Raw genomic sequence first — 15,131 nt, 5'->3', positions numbered from 1 at the left:
AGATACAAACTTTAGCACATTTATGCTATCAAAGCGTTCGTTTAATAGTGATTTGGTTTGTTGCCACATTCAGTTATTATCGTTTTCGAAGACCGGTGGACAACCACTGTTGGTTTCCAAATAATAATTTCAAACAAATTTTTATTTAAATAAGCTTTTTTTTTTTTTTTTTGTTAACGCTCACACGTGGTTTCACGTTAAGGATTATCCTATTGTTTTTGCGAAATCAGTTTTCCAGTTGCCTATCGTCCGTCCCTGGTATTTACATATTACACGCCGTATATTACAATAATATTTGATTAAAACTAAAAAAAAAATATGCCCGTGACACGGTAAAGTCGCCCGTTCGAACGACCCCGTTTGATATAATATGTGTGTGTGTTTGTGTGTTTTAATAACAAGCGGTCTAGTATACACATTAGGTATAATATTATGTAAAGTAATCTAGCTCTGTCGTCTGCCGTGTAAACTGCAGCGTTGTACAAAGACCCATACACCGTGTCGGTATACAGAGGCGAATCGGTGACCGTGTCCACAAGAAGGACGATAGAATTTGCAAAAAAGAAATAATAAAAAAATATGATAAAAATTATAACTTAAAAACTAAAAAAAAAAAAAACAACTCTTCCATTCTAATTTGTAGACGGTACGGATATAAAAAAAACCGACGAAAACCATTGTAAAACCCAAAATGTGATTATGATATTGTATCTATTTTCAGCAAAAAGATGGCTGCGATCGGGGTCAGCTCATCCTAATAATTTGTTGTCGACCAGTCAGTGTTTTCTCTGCAAATCGCTCTTAATTTAAAAAACGAATTAACCGTGGTGTAGATAAATTTCAGTACATAATCAAAATATTAGGTGTACCATAAAATTCTGATAGCCCTATACATTGTAATTTACAACACAATGAAAATACCCGTTGTCAGATACTTCTTGACTATTGATTCATTCAAACATGCCCACCTGGGAATTTAATACGTTCACAAAAACGTCAATTTCCCTTTTTTTAACTTCGATGTGGACCCGAGAAGGTATTAAGTTTTTAAATATATTTTTTTTAATCTTTTGCCTGGACCCAAGATCTCTTCCAACTCGCTGAACCGATTCCTTCAAACAGCAAGACTGTAGATCAAGCGTCGTACACGAAAAGTATTTTATTGGACAAAAAAATATGTATAAATTGATCGAGAAAAACATCCCAAAAAGCTTTTTATAAACTTTTTTAAAATTAGTAGAATAAGTTTCGAATTTACTGAAATACCAAATTAGACTAAAGGGACATCTAAAATAGGGTTATAAAAAAAACAAGTTTTTCAAGAATCAGTAATTTATATTGAAAGTTATTTGATCACTTTCAGTTATAATAATTCCCTAAATATCCTATCCCCGACTCTGTGCTAGTTTTTTTTTTCATTTTAAATAAAAAAGTTCTACTACGGATTTTTGAGAAAATTATTTACGTTATAGCCACACTTTAGATGAAACTTCAGTATAAATTTCAGACCCGAGTCAGAACCTAATCTAACCTGGAAGAATAGCCTTTGGTATTTTTTAGTTTTTTTGACATAGTGTGTATTATAATACTACACGTATACAAAGAGTATACCACACAAAAACGGAACTAACGAGACTGTCAATTTGAAAAAGTTTACCACGTCGTAATTTGAAGACGAAAAATGTATAAATGTTTATGGTGATTTTTTTCGATTTAAAAAAAGCAAGAAGGCGGCTTTTTACATTTTTGACCCAATAAAGTACCTCTCGGGTCTGACTTATGATCTGTAAGCCGCTTGCACCTGCTAGTCCTCTCTGACTGAGCTCTGGCGATAAACTCAAACTGACCGCGCGCGTAACAAGACCATTGTATCCATTGCTCACGTCCGGCAACGCGCCTAAATGGACTTAGGGTTTTTTTTTTTTTTTTCAATATTATTTTCGCTTTTCTTCCAACACTGTACTCTCCCTCCGAGACACGGTTACGCCGTTCTGAAGGTCATCGTAGCTGTGTTTGTTGTGATCCGGATGTTGGCCTTTTGCACAGGACAGGCAACGCCCTCGCGTGCAACGCGTGTGCGGGCTATTGTGCGACGATGATGATGTACCCGGGGGGGCCCCACACCACCGGGGAGAGAAGGGGGAACCCCCCGGGATTCGCCAAGTCGGTGTTTTGCGTATAAAAACACAGTCGGACATGGGCAACGGCATCAGTTCGCCACCGAGCCAAGTGTAGAAGTTTGCAGATCGCAGTCAAAAGATTTCCAACGATAATCAAACCCGACCACCGATCAAACAGCAGCAGCAGCAATGGCTTCTTTCAAGTGTCTGGTGAGTGTCAATTTTCGTCGAAGTCTCTGTCGGCTTACCAAAAGTATTGGTACGCCGTTCGACCCAAAATTATCCGCACGATATTTCAATAGTTTTTTTTGTCGCTTTGACGGGAAAAAGTTAAAATTAAAAAAAAAAAACCATTTTTCTTTTGCAGATATTCGTCTCCTTGGCCGTCCTCGGCGTGTACGCCGTCGCCGCCGAACAACCGAGTGCTCCACAACAACAACCGGCTCCAGTAGAAGCTGATCCGGCTAGAGTGAAGAAACACGCTTTCGTCGCTGCCCGTAAGTACATACACTCAGTGTTGTAGAGTAAGAACGAAAATGTCAAAAACCATTTTTTTTAACGCAAGAGTTGAGGTTTTATGTCAGGTTCTCCTCCACCGGAGAACGGACGCTTGTCCAATAAAAAATAAAATACACTTTCAAAATGTATATACTTAACCTCCCAATCATCTGAAAGCTTTCGACTTATCTACCAAGTCTTTGGAATATTTTATACACCGAGTCTTTTAAAATTAACTAAAATAAAAACTTTAAAGTATTTTTGTGATTGATTAAAAAAAAAAAAAAATATAAAAATCTGACCAATTCTGCGCATAATACTCTCATCGTAGTACTAGGTAATAGTAGGCATAAAGTCGATCTCCGATCTTTTTTCACTAACAATGTTTCATTTTAACTTACAAGAAGTAAAATAATTACTTGCCAAGAACGTTAAATATTAGAAATTAACATTTAAGTTGCAAAACAATGTACAAGTTTCGATAGGAGTAGGACCAATTTGAAAAAAAAAACATTTAATTTCATTTTTAATCTAAGTGGTGATAACCAAAAGGGTAGTTGTGATTTTTTTTTAAAAATTCCTACGGGTTAATATATTGTGTTTATTACTCAGGCAGCAAAGCATTTTTAATGTTTTCAAAATGTTAGACACTTTATTACAATATATTTTTAAAATATATGTATTCAAATTTTTAAAATTGTTAATGAAATGTTTTCGTGTAAGCAGAAATATTTCAATATTATTCTAATTAACACTTATAAATAAAATATTTCCACCTACATGGCAATAGTATTTTAATATTATCTTAAAATTTTTGATAACTCGTACAAAAACTGATTCTAAATCTTTTTCAAAATGTTAGACAATGTATTGACAATATTTTAGAAATATTTCAATTTGATTTTTTGAGTAGTACTGTTTAATATTATTTGTTTGGCAAACTGATGGAATATTCTTTAACAAAAAAGTCTTGTTGATAAGTATTGTAATATTTTATGATCGGAAACTTATTAAAAAAAAGAAGGTTACTCGTCGTCCCTTTTTTCGGTCTAGTATTATTTGAAGTCGAGTATTTTTCTTGTTTTTCGGTTTTTTTACTTATAAAAAAAAAGTATACACATATCTTTATTTATATAATATATAAGTGTTACTAATGAAATGTTTGATTTCCTCAGCTGTCGTAGCCTACTCCGCCCCGGCCGCATACCCGTACTCCGCTTACCCGGCTGCATACCCGTACGCCGCTTACCCGGCTTACTCCTCGGCCTACAGTGCGTACCACTCAGCTTACCCGAGCTACTCTTACGCCTACGACGACGGCAAATACTGGCCCGGCAAGTACGAGAAGGCTTACTACCCGGCTGTCAAGACCGCTTACCCGTACGCTTACCACTACTGAAGACAACGATCCAGATCCCGCAGCTACTTCTGTCCCTCTCATCCCTTTTCTTTCCCTCTCCTCTCCCCCCCCCCCCGTAATTATGTTAAGTGATGTCTAATTCATTTTTTTTTTTTGTGCTGATTATTAGTATTTTTTTGTAATAAAAACAATAATTTTTTTTTACCGTCAATTACCGTTTTGTTTATATTGTACAAAAAAAGTTCAAATCTTCCTAAACACATTCGGGCTTTCGATAGCAACCGATAAGGGGCAGTGTGGTTTTTAACATTTTCTGAGAGAGTTTCAAGAGTTATTAAACGGTTAAAACTTCTCCAGCCCCCTTTGTTTGTTGCACCTTTGCCAGAATATCTACACGCTCCTTGGTCTCATCTGATACAGCCAAAAGTATATTATAAGTGTCTATTCATTGCACCGCATCAAATTGATGTAGCTGACAACGAATCAAATTATAATATTGTATGTGAATGAAAAAAACAGTAAGTGACGGACATGAAGCACGGACAAAGTAACAACACCAATAATTTGCTCGAGTCGAGTGGACGTCATGCATACCACATTTTTAGGGGCTACTTTAGGCAATTTTGCATAAATAAGTTAATCAAGTTTAAGCTAAAAGTATAACGTATTTATTTATTTATTATGTACGACAATGGCGAGATTACAGAAATATATTACAAAATAGAGTGGTAATACATAATACATATTCTCCAAAAATGATTACATGGAAAATATGTTTTTAGGCTTCTAAAAAAAAAGAAAACTTAACCGAGTATTGTCGAAAATTTTTAATTTCCAGTCACCATTTGAGTTTTAAAAATAATTTTTTTTTTAATTGTGAACCAAAAAATTAACATGGAATTAAAAAGAAACAAGAAGGTGCTTAGATTTATGAGTCTTTAATTAATTACTTATTAATGTTTCTTCAAGGGGAGTGCTCTATATAGCATCTTAAAAATTTAGATTCCATCGAATTGGTTTTAAAATAATTATGTAAACGAAAAATAAATACTAACAAAATATTTCATGCAAAACTGACATGGATATTTGTGGACAGTGCATATTTAGCCGGTCGACGCCATTTTTGTATGAAGACAAAAAAGAACAACATTTTGCAAAACACTTTTAGAAATTTCATTTTTATCAATATCTTGAAAGGCTCGTTTGAATGTTGGCTTAATGGGTCACCTGTTTTACAATATATCGTTTTTGTATGTTATTTAATAACACACTTAGCTCGGTGGCTGTTGAACTCATACCAAGCCGAAAATCCAATATTCTAATATATAATATTATGAAACCGCAAGTGCTATTATAATATTATATTATATCCTGCTGGGTCGCTGTATTGTGTTACTGTGCCGAGTACGTCAAATGAACTTTAATCAAAAACTTTGCTAAAGCGTGCCTGTTGTAAGACTTAATATATTATTATGTGTATTTGACAGCATAGTCTTTTGGAGTTGTGTCTCAAAGAACGTCAGACATAAGAAACAAAACCAAAATACGTAGTTCTCCATTTTAGATTAAGTATACAGATATTTGAAAATGGCAATATTTAAACAATGCTTTAATTTGACTTTTACATTTTTTGGAAATGCTTTTTTCTCACACAAAAAGTCCGATAGATAGATTCCTTTGAATATAACAATTTTTGTTTTAATATGAAACACACTCTATTTGAAATTTAATTAGCTTTAACGGTATATCGGTGATACTGTAATCTGCAGTAACAACGAATGAAGCAATTCTTCAGATATTACTCTTTTATTTTACAACATAAAATTATCTCACTCGTAGTACACGTGCATACAATAATCGTACAATATAAATTATTATTTAGAATTATTTTATTTGCAAAAAAAAAAAATATATATATACATTTTTTATTAAAAAATAGAAACTATTATTTTATTAATGGTAAAAGTTTTTTTTTTTTTTGTAGCAGTATTTTTTGTTGTTTCGATAACTATTTTGAATATCGTATATATATATATACACATTTATTATTAGCTCAACTTTTAACTGGCTTAAAATCGGTACTTAATTTTTTTTCAAATGACTTTACTAGTTTTTAAACCGGCAAAATATATTTGAATTATGAGATTCCATAAAAGCTCATTTTAAATTAAAGTAATGTAAAACATATTTTTATATAGTCGGAAATGTTGCCATAATATTTTTTTTTTTAGTAAAGCCAAAAGGTAGTTTTAATATTATTGTTTAATCCACTTTGAAAACATTTTTTTTGCTGTACAGAGACAATATAATTTTATAACTCTTAGCATAGTTAGAATAACTATAAATCAACCTAACCAAATCCATAAACAATAATACCTTTATTAACCTAACAGCTAATGGACAAAGTTGTCGCAGCTTAAGGATAAAAAAACAACAATATAATAATACCTATACATACATTTTTCATAATATTTAATAAGAGCTAAATTACGAAAAACATTAATTTACAATAAATATTGATAACTATTAATAATTATTTATTATTTTTTGTTTTATAACTTGTGTATATTTATATATGTTTTACAAAGTATATCCGGGATTTTTCCCTTATATAGGTATGTACTTAGATAAGAGAAAAAAAATTCAATTCAATTCAAATTTAATCGGTATTAAATAGTAGTTTTTTCAAAAACTTTTTGAACGTATGCAATACGTTGTTTTTAAACACCCAAGTAAATCATGTTTTATACAGGTTAACGTAAATTTGTTTTTTACTTTCAATTAACTGGTCGTAAATTATAATAATTAAAGCAATCTCTTTAATGCGTGTTTAAAAAAATCGTATACTTATAAATAATTTATAACCGTGTATTAAGAGCGGACAATAATAATAAAAAAAAATATGAATATTATAGCATTAAATAATTTGGGTAAATAGCTGAAGTTCAGTATAAGGCGTGGCTTGACGTTTAATGACTGCAATTATTATTGACATGTTCGACCAGTTAATTGAAAAAAAAAAACAAATTTAAAGCTAAAAGAATACAAAAAAAATTGGAAATTTGATTTCTAAAATACAAAGTATTGGCTTTGTTTGATATTTTTAATTTCCCAAACACAACAGTCTGCCGGAAACAATCAACAGTGCATCAGCGATAATGCGATATTATTAACATCCTACTAATAAGTAGGATACAATCATGACTTAAACAAAATACATATAATAGATACTACAATCTAACTAATCGACAAAAATATCCGATTTAGTTAAAACACAATACATTTCTGTAAATGTACAGCATTACCCAATACTAGATGATTTATTACTGTTTTGAACATAACAAACACATATAATATATAGCTATCTAATATTGTATAAGTGTACTATGATAGCTGTTATTCGACGGAATTCTAAAACAAATACTATATTTTTCAACAGCACTCTTAATGGACATCAGTATAACATAATTATAATAGTAGACTGTTATAGTTTCAACAGGTTTTATTAAAATATTTGCACATATTTTAATTGTTTTACATTTAGATAGAAGCTGAAGAAGTTTTCAACTTGAGTAACTATTTTTCATAATCGTTGGTTTTAAGTTTAACAATTATTTAAAATAATTTGATTTCAGTAAATAATTTAAAACCAATTTTTCGGTGAAAGCGAATACCAACTAATTATTTTTGTTTAATTATAAAAATTAATTCACGGCTAACAGCCAATTCGAAAGCAAATTAAAAAATAACTCACTATTAAGAACCAAAAACTCTACTACTAATCATAAACATTCTGTGATTAATAAAATAAATATATAGACATATTATTATATATACTACAAGTATAAAACCAACGCTCTAATTCCAAATTAAAAACACTCAAAACTCGAAAAATAAAAAGTTTTCTATTCGATTTTGAGTAATGTTTAAAATGATTATTTCTAAAAAACATGTTTATTCCAAAGAAATCATACCTAATTCAATTGTAACAATGTATAAAAACCAGTAAGCTTGTAAAGGAAGGATATTTGAACGTTACTAATATTTCAGTATTTCAGGTTTGAAAATTAGTGTGTTAACAATTGTTTACATCGCAGAAAACAAACGCATTAGGCAATGAAAATCATTATAAAACTTATTGTTTGAAAATAACCCTAAAATTAATAGTTTAGCTAAAACGTGTTTCGCAACATTTCTACAACTGACAGAATTTGGTGTTGTATAATATTATGTGAAATAATTTTTGAAGGCAGTGCCAAATAAATCACACATAAACTATATTGGGTAAGAACTACACGAATAGATTGCTTTTTTGACACGACATCAATATTAATTAATAAATGAACTAGAAATTCTATCCAAAGTGCTCAAAACTTTTTCTTTTCATTGACACTGACTTGAAAAATCGCTGCCCTAGTGCAAAATTGACAATTTTCCCAAAACTATTTATTGTCATAACGGTTTACATAAGTTTTGTTTGTGTACTTAAGAAAAAAACAAATCCGTTTTGTGATAGTTTTCAAATGGCTTGCTCGAGTATTTTTTAACGAGTTTAAGGATAGCAACTGTAAAACAATTTTTTCCATTGAGCCACTTTGAAACTGATCCAGAATCAACAGCGGTAAAAAACATTGTTATTGTATTAAGGCATCAATATTTTAGCGCTTAGTAATTACAGTTCTTGGGAATCGACGGTACTTAGACATTATGTAAAGCTATTTGTTCAATTTAAAGAATTCAGCGGATGTATTACAACACAGACAACACGTATTTGACCTGTACGCTAACAGAACACATTATTATTATTTCTAGTAAAAACGATTTAATATTATTATAAAGCCAATGTCCCTAATAGGTAGAGTGCAGCTGCAGTACGAGTTGCAGTCTTGTTGGTGGTTAATTTTGCTAGTACTTATATAAATGAGTAAGTACTTTTTATATTGTGTAAAACAAAATTTAATCATTTTTTTCCACTATTATTTTTACACAATAATTTATAGACGGTAATCATTCTAATATGTATGTATATTTAATATTATGTATTATATTTAACCACAAAGCAACAATTCAATGTTTCCCGAATACATAAATAGCATGACATCCTTCAAAACAATGCTACCTGGATTAAATAATAATAATATGATACATCCCGTATACGATTTTAATTAAATTATTTTTGTATAATATTTGTGCTGCGACGTTCAAGCACGTTTACTGTATCTCTTGAAATGAAACAGAATAGGTATGTTCATTATTTCTGTCTGGCGTCCAGTCCGCTAACATAACAATTTTATATTTTATTAACATGCAGCACGAATAAATAGCTAAATTTAACTTACAAACATTTGCCAAGTTTTTATTCTGAAAATTTAAATGACCAATGACCATTAATGACTATCAAACTTAGGCAAAACTGTAAATACTCAAGTTATCCTTTTAAAGCATGAAATGTAATAAAATTGATTTTATTTAATGCGATTAAACGTTTGACAACATAGTACTCCTCAAAATTTTGCTGAAAATAGCCAATTTTCGACGACGAGTGCTGTGCTCAATTCTGACTTATTTTCCTGTCAGACGAGCTTCAGTCTCCCTGATTTTTTTATAGCGAGTACTTAGAAAACGTTTCGTTTACTTTACAGACTAGTTCGTAACACAGTAATATACTCACAGCTTTACACGACCTCGCGAGATATAATTATCACCGAGTTTATATATAATGGTTGATAATATAAGTTTATATACAATTAAGTTAATTAAGCAAATTAGCCGTGAATCGGTTTGACGGCAAAGGAAATGGTCGGTGCAGTCTATTCAACCCATATAATAATAATTATGTCTTGAAGAGTTTGTAGGTATAGGTGCCCAACGCACATTTATCATGATATTATTACACCTACTATCCAAACTCATACATTATCGTGACCTTCTAAAAATCATCTGCTGTCGAGTGATAAATACCATTTCGTCCAGATAATATCATCACAATGATTGCCTGGGCATATTATCCATACGGCCGAATGCGAACAAAAGCCACTCCGCGTTTGTGTTCAAGAAGAACAATGCTATAATATTGTCACGTGTAAATATTAATAACAACATTACAATATATTCCTCTCGGGACCGGAATTAATTAAATAATATTGTTTTCATAAAACCACGGCGGCAAGTGGTGATTTTGTCACTTATACACGGAGAAGACATATGACGGCGCATTAATCGCCGGCTTAAATCGTATTGTTCGTTTGCCGTTAGTGGGTTCACATTGATAATGTATTAAAATGGTTTTTACCGCTATCATTTATCTGTGTACGTCACCTCCGGCTTAATAGCGCGATCCGTTATAGAAAAGTATTTTTTTTTTTTTAAACAATAATTCAGTGCTTTATGATTGGAAAGGGATTCGGTTCCACGGAAATTCTTTAATAGTTGTCTCTCTCCCTCTACTTAAACTAGGGTTGGACTTGATAAATCGATAGTATCAAATACCGATATTTTGTAGCTTCATACCTGGAAATGTTTAAAATTAATAATTAGCATGAATATGTTTTTAGTCTGGGGGTAAACGCGTTTTTTTTTGGTCTACAACGCCACAAAAAAAAAACGTTATGGAAGTATATATTATAAATTATGGTTTATTGATGAGGAATTATGTTAGTAAGAGAAAATATTGTAGTAACAATAGAGATTGACAACGATAAATCAGCTGATAAGAAATAGTATAGTGATAAGTAGGGTGGTTAATAAGTATATCCAATGATAACATTTATAATAAGAAAGTTTAAAAGACTATGAATCGGCTGTTATGATGTGGGTTTTGATATGGAAATTGGCTGATGAGAAATATTTTAGTGATAATAATAAAATAAATCTTAAAAACATAGTCGCGTCTTGATTTTTTTAGCTTTACCTTAAACTTGTTAATTTTTACTTTATATCTGTGTAATAATTATGTCCCAGTAATGATATTATTATTTTAACAAAATAATATACTTCAACTAAATTTAATAATATTATACAAAACACAATTTTCGGCTTTAAATTATTGCATGTTTAATGTTATATATAATATATATATATATTGTTTTCACAAAAGTGATTGCAATCAAACTTTAAACTAGCGGTTGTGGTCTTATGCCCGACTATTGTAACAGGCACGAAGAACAATTCAGGGTCCCAAGTAGAAATGTATACAATAATAAATAGCTTAGCAGTTTATACTTGATTTACTGAATAAATAATCATTGTTGTTGTTCACTTGAGTTAGGTTGTGTTCATTAAAGCTACGACCGCTCGTTCTGCTAATCTAACCTCGACCTTCTTTAGAAGATAAGCATAATAAATTGTAATAATTAATAAGTGATCTTTTATACTGTTAGTAAGTACGACTACCTGTTCTAGTAGAATCCACTGGGTTTAAATTTGTCTCGATGGTCGCTTTAGCCAAGCCTATGAAATAATTAAATGTTAAAAAATATTTGAAACACATTTGAAGTATGATGGACAAATTTCAGTGCTTTATTAATTTGTTTTTCTTCAATATATTATCTATATCTATTAGCAATTGTTGAGTATTTCATTATAAATTAACAGCTAAATATTTATTTTTAAACAATAGATACAATTTCAATATCACACAAGTGTGATGTGCGTTTTTTCGATGTTGAAAAAAATGACTTATTTTTAGCAATAGATATGCCTATTAACCTTGACTTTCTGTGTTTAGGTACTTACATTGAAAGTCAACAATTCGAATTTTTACCGTTAATGGACATTTCAAGTTTACTGAATATAATATAAATGGAATGATGTGGCATTAACAAATTGCATACGTTGTTTCTGAAAAAATGATAAAAACATGCAATTATCCCACTTGCACGTTATGTCATTAATATTATTAAACACTACTGCCACATCCTTCAAAGGTGCTTAATGAGTAATGACTAACACAAAAGATAAAAAAAAGCATTGCATTATGTATTGTGGATATTTCATTAACCCAAAGATCAAGATTAAATTATCAGATCACACAAACATTTTTAAATAAGTAATGTGTGTTATATTTTCTTATGAATTTTTTTTTGTGAGAGTGATAAATTTAAAGTAAAGCACGTTTATCTTTGGAATGAATTGTAACTTTGTAGTTTATTTATTTTATAAAAATAATTGTATTGATTTTCTTTATAATATCATAAATTTTCCAACTGACTAGTCAACATATTTCTCAGTAGAATATTCTCAGCTTGGTAATGACATACATGACGCGTCACAGTGAATTTTATTAATTTCAAAGATCTAGAGTCACGCCAAAAAAATCAAAAAATACAATTAATATATTTAAATGTGTACTAACTATACATAATAGTTTATTTGAAATTGATTATCACTTTGTGTTATAGTAATTCCTGAAGTCCTGTGACCTCTCCGGCCTCTTTGTATTGTATATTTTGTATTATGTAGTTTATTTGTAAACATTATAAATACCCAAAACGTTGTTCGTGGTATGCACTACCGAGAATCATCATGGTAAAACATTGTAACTGTTTTAAATAGTTTCGTCGGTTTATTGCGTAAGAAATTAAAATGAAACATTCAGACGTTCCAAGGAAAAGGGTTGTAACAGTTTTGGGGAAGTACAGGGCAAATGCCCAAAGCTCTTAGCGCCTGCCATCTGCTAAAACATGCACAGAAAATGGATAACGTCCAACAAAAGGTGTGATGATAATGTTATGTACTCAAAAGATGTAAAGTCCTAAAGTAATCCAGCTTGGAACGTGCAAAATTTAACTTTTGTTTCCGTGATAATTACATTACATTACATATTCCGCCCACACGCGTTATGATATTATGTCGAGTAGCTCAAAAAGCGATTAAACAGAAAATAGATTACTACGGGCAACTGAGACGGGATGCAGTCGATGGAGGATCATTATAATTATAATTGATGAAGTGAAAAGGCAGAGGGTTATTTAAATTTCACATTAGATGGATGTTTTGAATGGAATAATCATGTGATCTAAAATGAGTTTCCAAAGAAATTCGATTTAATGTTTTGTTTAGTAAAAAAATGTTATCTTATAGCGTAGTTTTAAAGGGCAGTGTTTTTTAAAGTCAAATAGCAATATTACCTAAAAGAAGCTCAACGATGTAATGAAAATAATGACTGGCCGATAAGCTGTTGAATACTTATTATTTTATTAAGAATTATTGTTAAAAAAGTTTGAGAGAAGTGCTGGTGAATATTTCATTCATGTGCTAATAACATAACAGTGAACCTCACTACCAATCTTTACCTTTAAATGTTAATAACTCGAGAAGTATTTATCCAAAATTGATTATCGACCAGTTATTATTTTTGTTTCTTCAATCTGCTTTTCATAGTAAAATCAAATAATTAGACTACCATCTCACTTCAAAAAGTCACCCCTTCATATTAATTTTTAGAAAAATGTTTTCAACTTAAATATTAATTATAATTTTCTATTATTAAACATGTATACTCGTAGTAAGGATTATATTCGAAACATTTTTAGCTAAAACAATAATTTATAAAAAAAAAATACTATGAGAATTTCGCTCAGCAAGTAATCTTTTTAAGACTACTAGATAAGATGAGGTTTTGTTTGGGGGGAGGGGAGTAATGCCCCGCCAAGCAAGTTCCTCCCCGGAATGCAATGGATGCATGGAGGAAAAAAAAGTAAGATAAGGTTTAATTTAAATAAAAAGAAAACATCAGCAGCAGATTTTAGCTTTTTATAAGTAATTTTTAAGTTATTCTGTAAGAATAATGCGAAAACAAATTTAGTCCTTCAAGATGAACGGGTTTTTGATAAAAATTAACATGCTTAATTTGTACCTAGTTAAGATCTTACTGTAGCGTTTTTTCTTGTTGTAAAATAAATATTTGTATAAGTATTAATAGTTTTATACCATTTTTGAATAGTTAATTTTCAAATTTGCCACCTACTCTAGTAGACGCAATAATAACTTTTAAAATAGTTTTTTGTATTGAAAAAATTATAGATAATCCTTGTACCAATATATAAAGAACAGTTTTCTTATTATCTAGTTTATATCAATCAGTACCTTTTTAAATTACCATTTTTATTAAAAAAATATGTATATATTAGAAGCAAACTTACACAAAATTATACAAACTTTCATTTTTTTATTATTAGGTTTTCCTAAACATAGATTGTTTTTATGAACTTATAGAAAATATTTAAATTTCAAAAATTACTATTTTTTTTAATGTTATAGCCCAAATTAGATAGTAAATATAATTTTAGCGGTACTTTTGAAATGTGAATTTGTATTTATATATTTTGCTTTTTTGGAATGCAAGATATTTGCTTACGTTCATCAAAAAATGCGTCCAACTCATAAAACAGGTATAGTAATGTTTGTTTGAAGTTTAAAAACAATTAATTTATACAATTAATTATAATTTATTATACTTAGAAAACATTAAAAGGTTTGTTTTAGTAATAATATTTTATTTGCTGTCAAAAACAGGAAGTAAAAATATTTAGACAATATTAAAATAATTATTATAAAATATTGTATTTTTCAATGACACTTCCATAATTAAAATATATTATTACTGTTGGGATCGTTAAGTTGAAAGTATTATTGCATAAAGTACAGCTTTTAATTTATGTATTGACTTATTAAAATTAAAAAATAACTAATTAACTAGAGCAAGAGTTAAATAAATTAAATTTAATGATCGTTAATATTTTTTTCTACTAATTAAAGCGTTGTAAATACTAAATGTTTAGTATTAAATATGAATATTGTATAATTTATATTAATTTATTATATTTTATAATTTATGTAATACATTTACTTTATTTTTCATTCTTGATTTTTAAACATTGATTATTAAAACGCTATAACATGCTTTATAATTTGTTTTATTTTAGAAATAAGTCACCATGTGTGATGTGAATATATCAGTTTTCTTCGCAATCGAGTGAGAACTAAATTAAACATATTTTCAACCCTCACTAGTGTGCTTCTCGTTTTTTACTGATGATTTCCTATGTAAATAACATCTGTATGTAATGAAAAATTGTACTTAAAAGTTGAAAAAATATATACATAAACCGACGTTTTTTTTCGAAAACTGGTATTGAAAAAAAAAGCAAAAA

General features: G+C 29.8%; 2 protein-coding genes across 5 annotated transcripts in view; one reads left to right on the top strand and one right to left on the bottom strand.

The window, feature by feature from the left end:
• Positions 1-15,131, bottom strand: part of LOC126841164 (ras-related protein Rap-2b-like) — a 69,951-nt gene that overhangs the window by 42,309 nt on the left and 12,511 nt on the right. The window lies entirely within an intron of this gene.
• LOC126841202 (uncharacterized) lies at positions 2,186-4,189 on the top strand. Its single transcript, XM_050577529.1, has 3 exons — positions 2,186-2,330; positions 2,488-2,617; positions 3,794-4,189. The coding sequence occupies exons 1-3, from the start codon at positions 2,310-2,312 to the stop codon at positions 4,015-4,017; spliced, it is 375 nt and encodes a 124-aa protein (XP_050433486.1). The 5' UTR covers positions 2,186-2,309; the 3' UTR covers positions 4,018-4,189.

The sequence above is a fragment of the Adelges cooleyi genome, unplaced genomic scaffold, assembly GCF_023614345.1.
Source record: "Adelges cooleyi isolate 19-005CV unplaced genomic scaffold, UGA_ACOO_1.1 ACOO_flye_CR_arks_rails_tigmint_CR_PRNA_108, whole genome shotgun sequence".
Taxonomy (NCBI): Eukaryota; Metazoa; Arthropoda; class Insecta; order Hemiptera; family Adelgidae; genus Adelges; species Adelges cooleyi.
The sequence above is the reverse complement of the archived record's forward strand: the minus strand, read 5'-3'. Positions and strand labels throughout refer to the sequence as shown.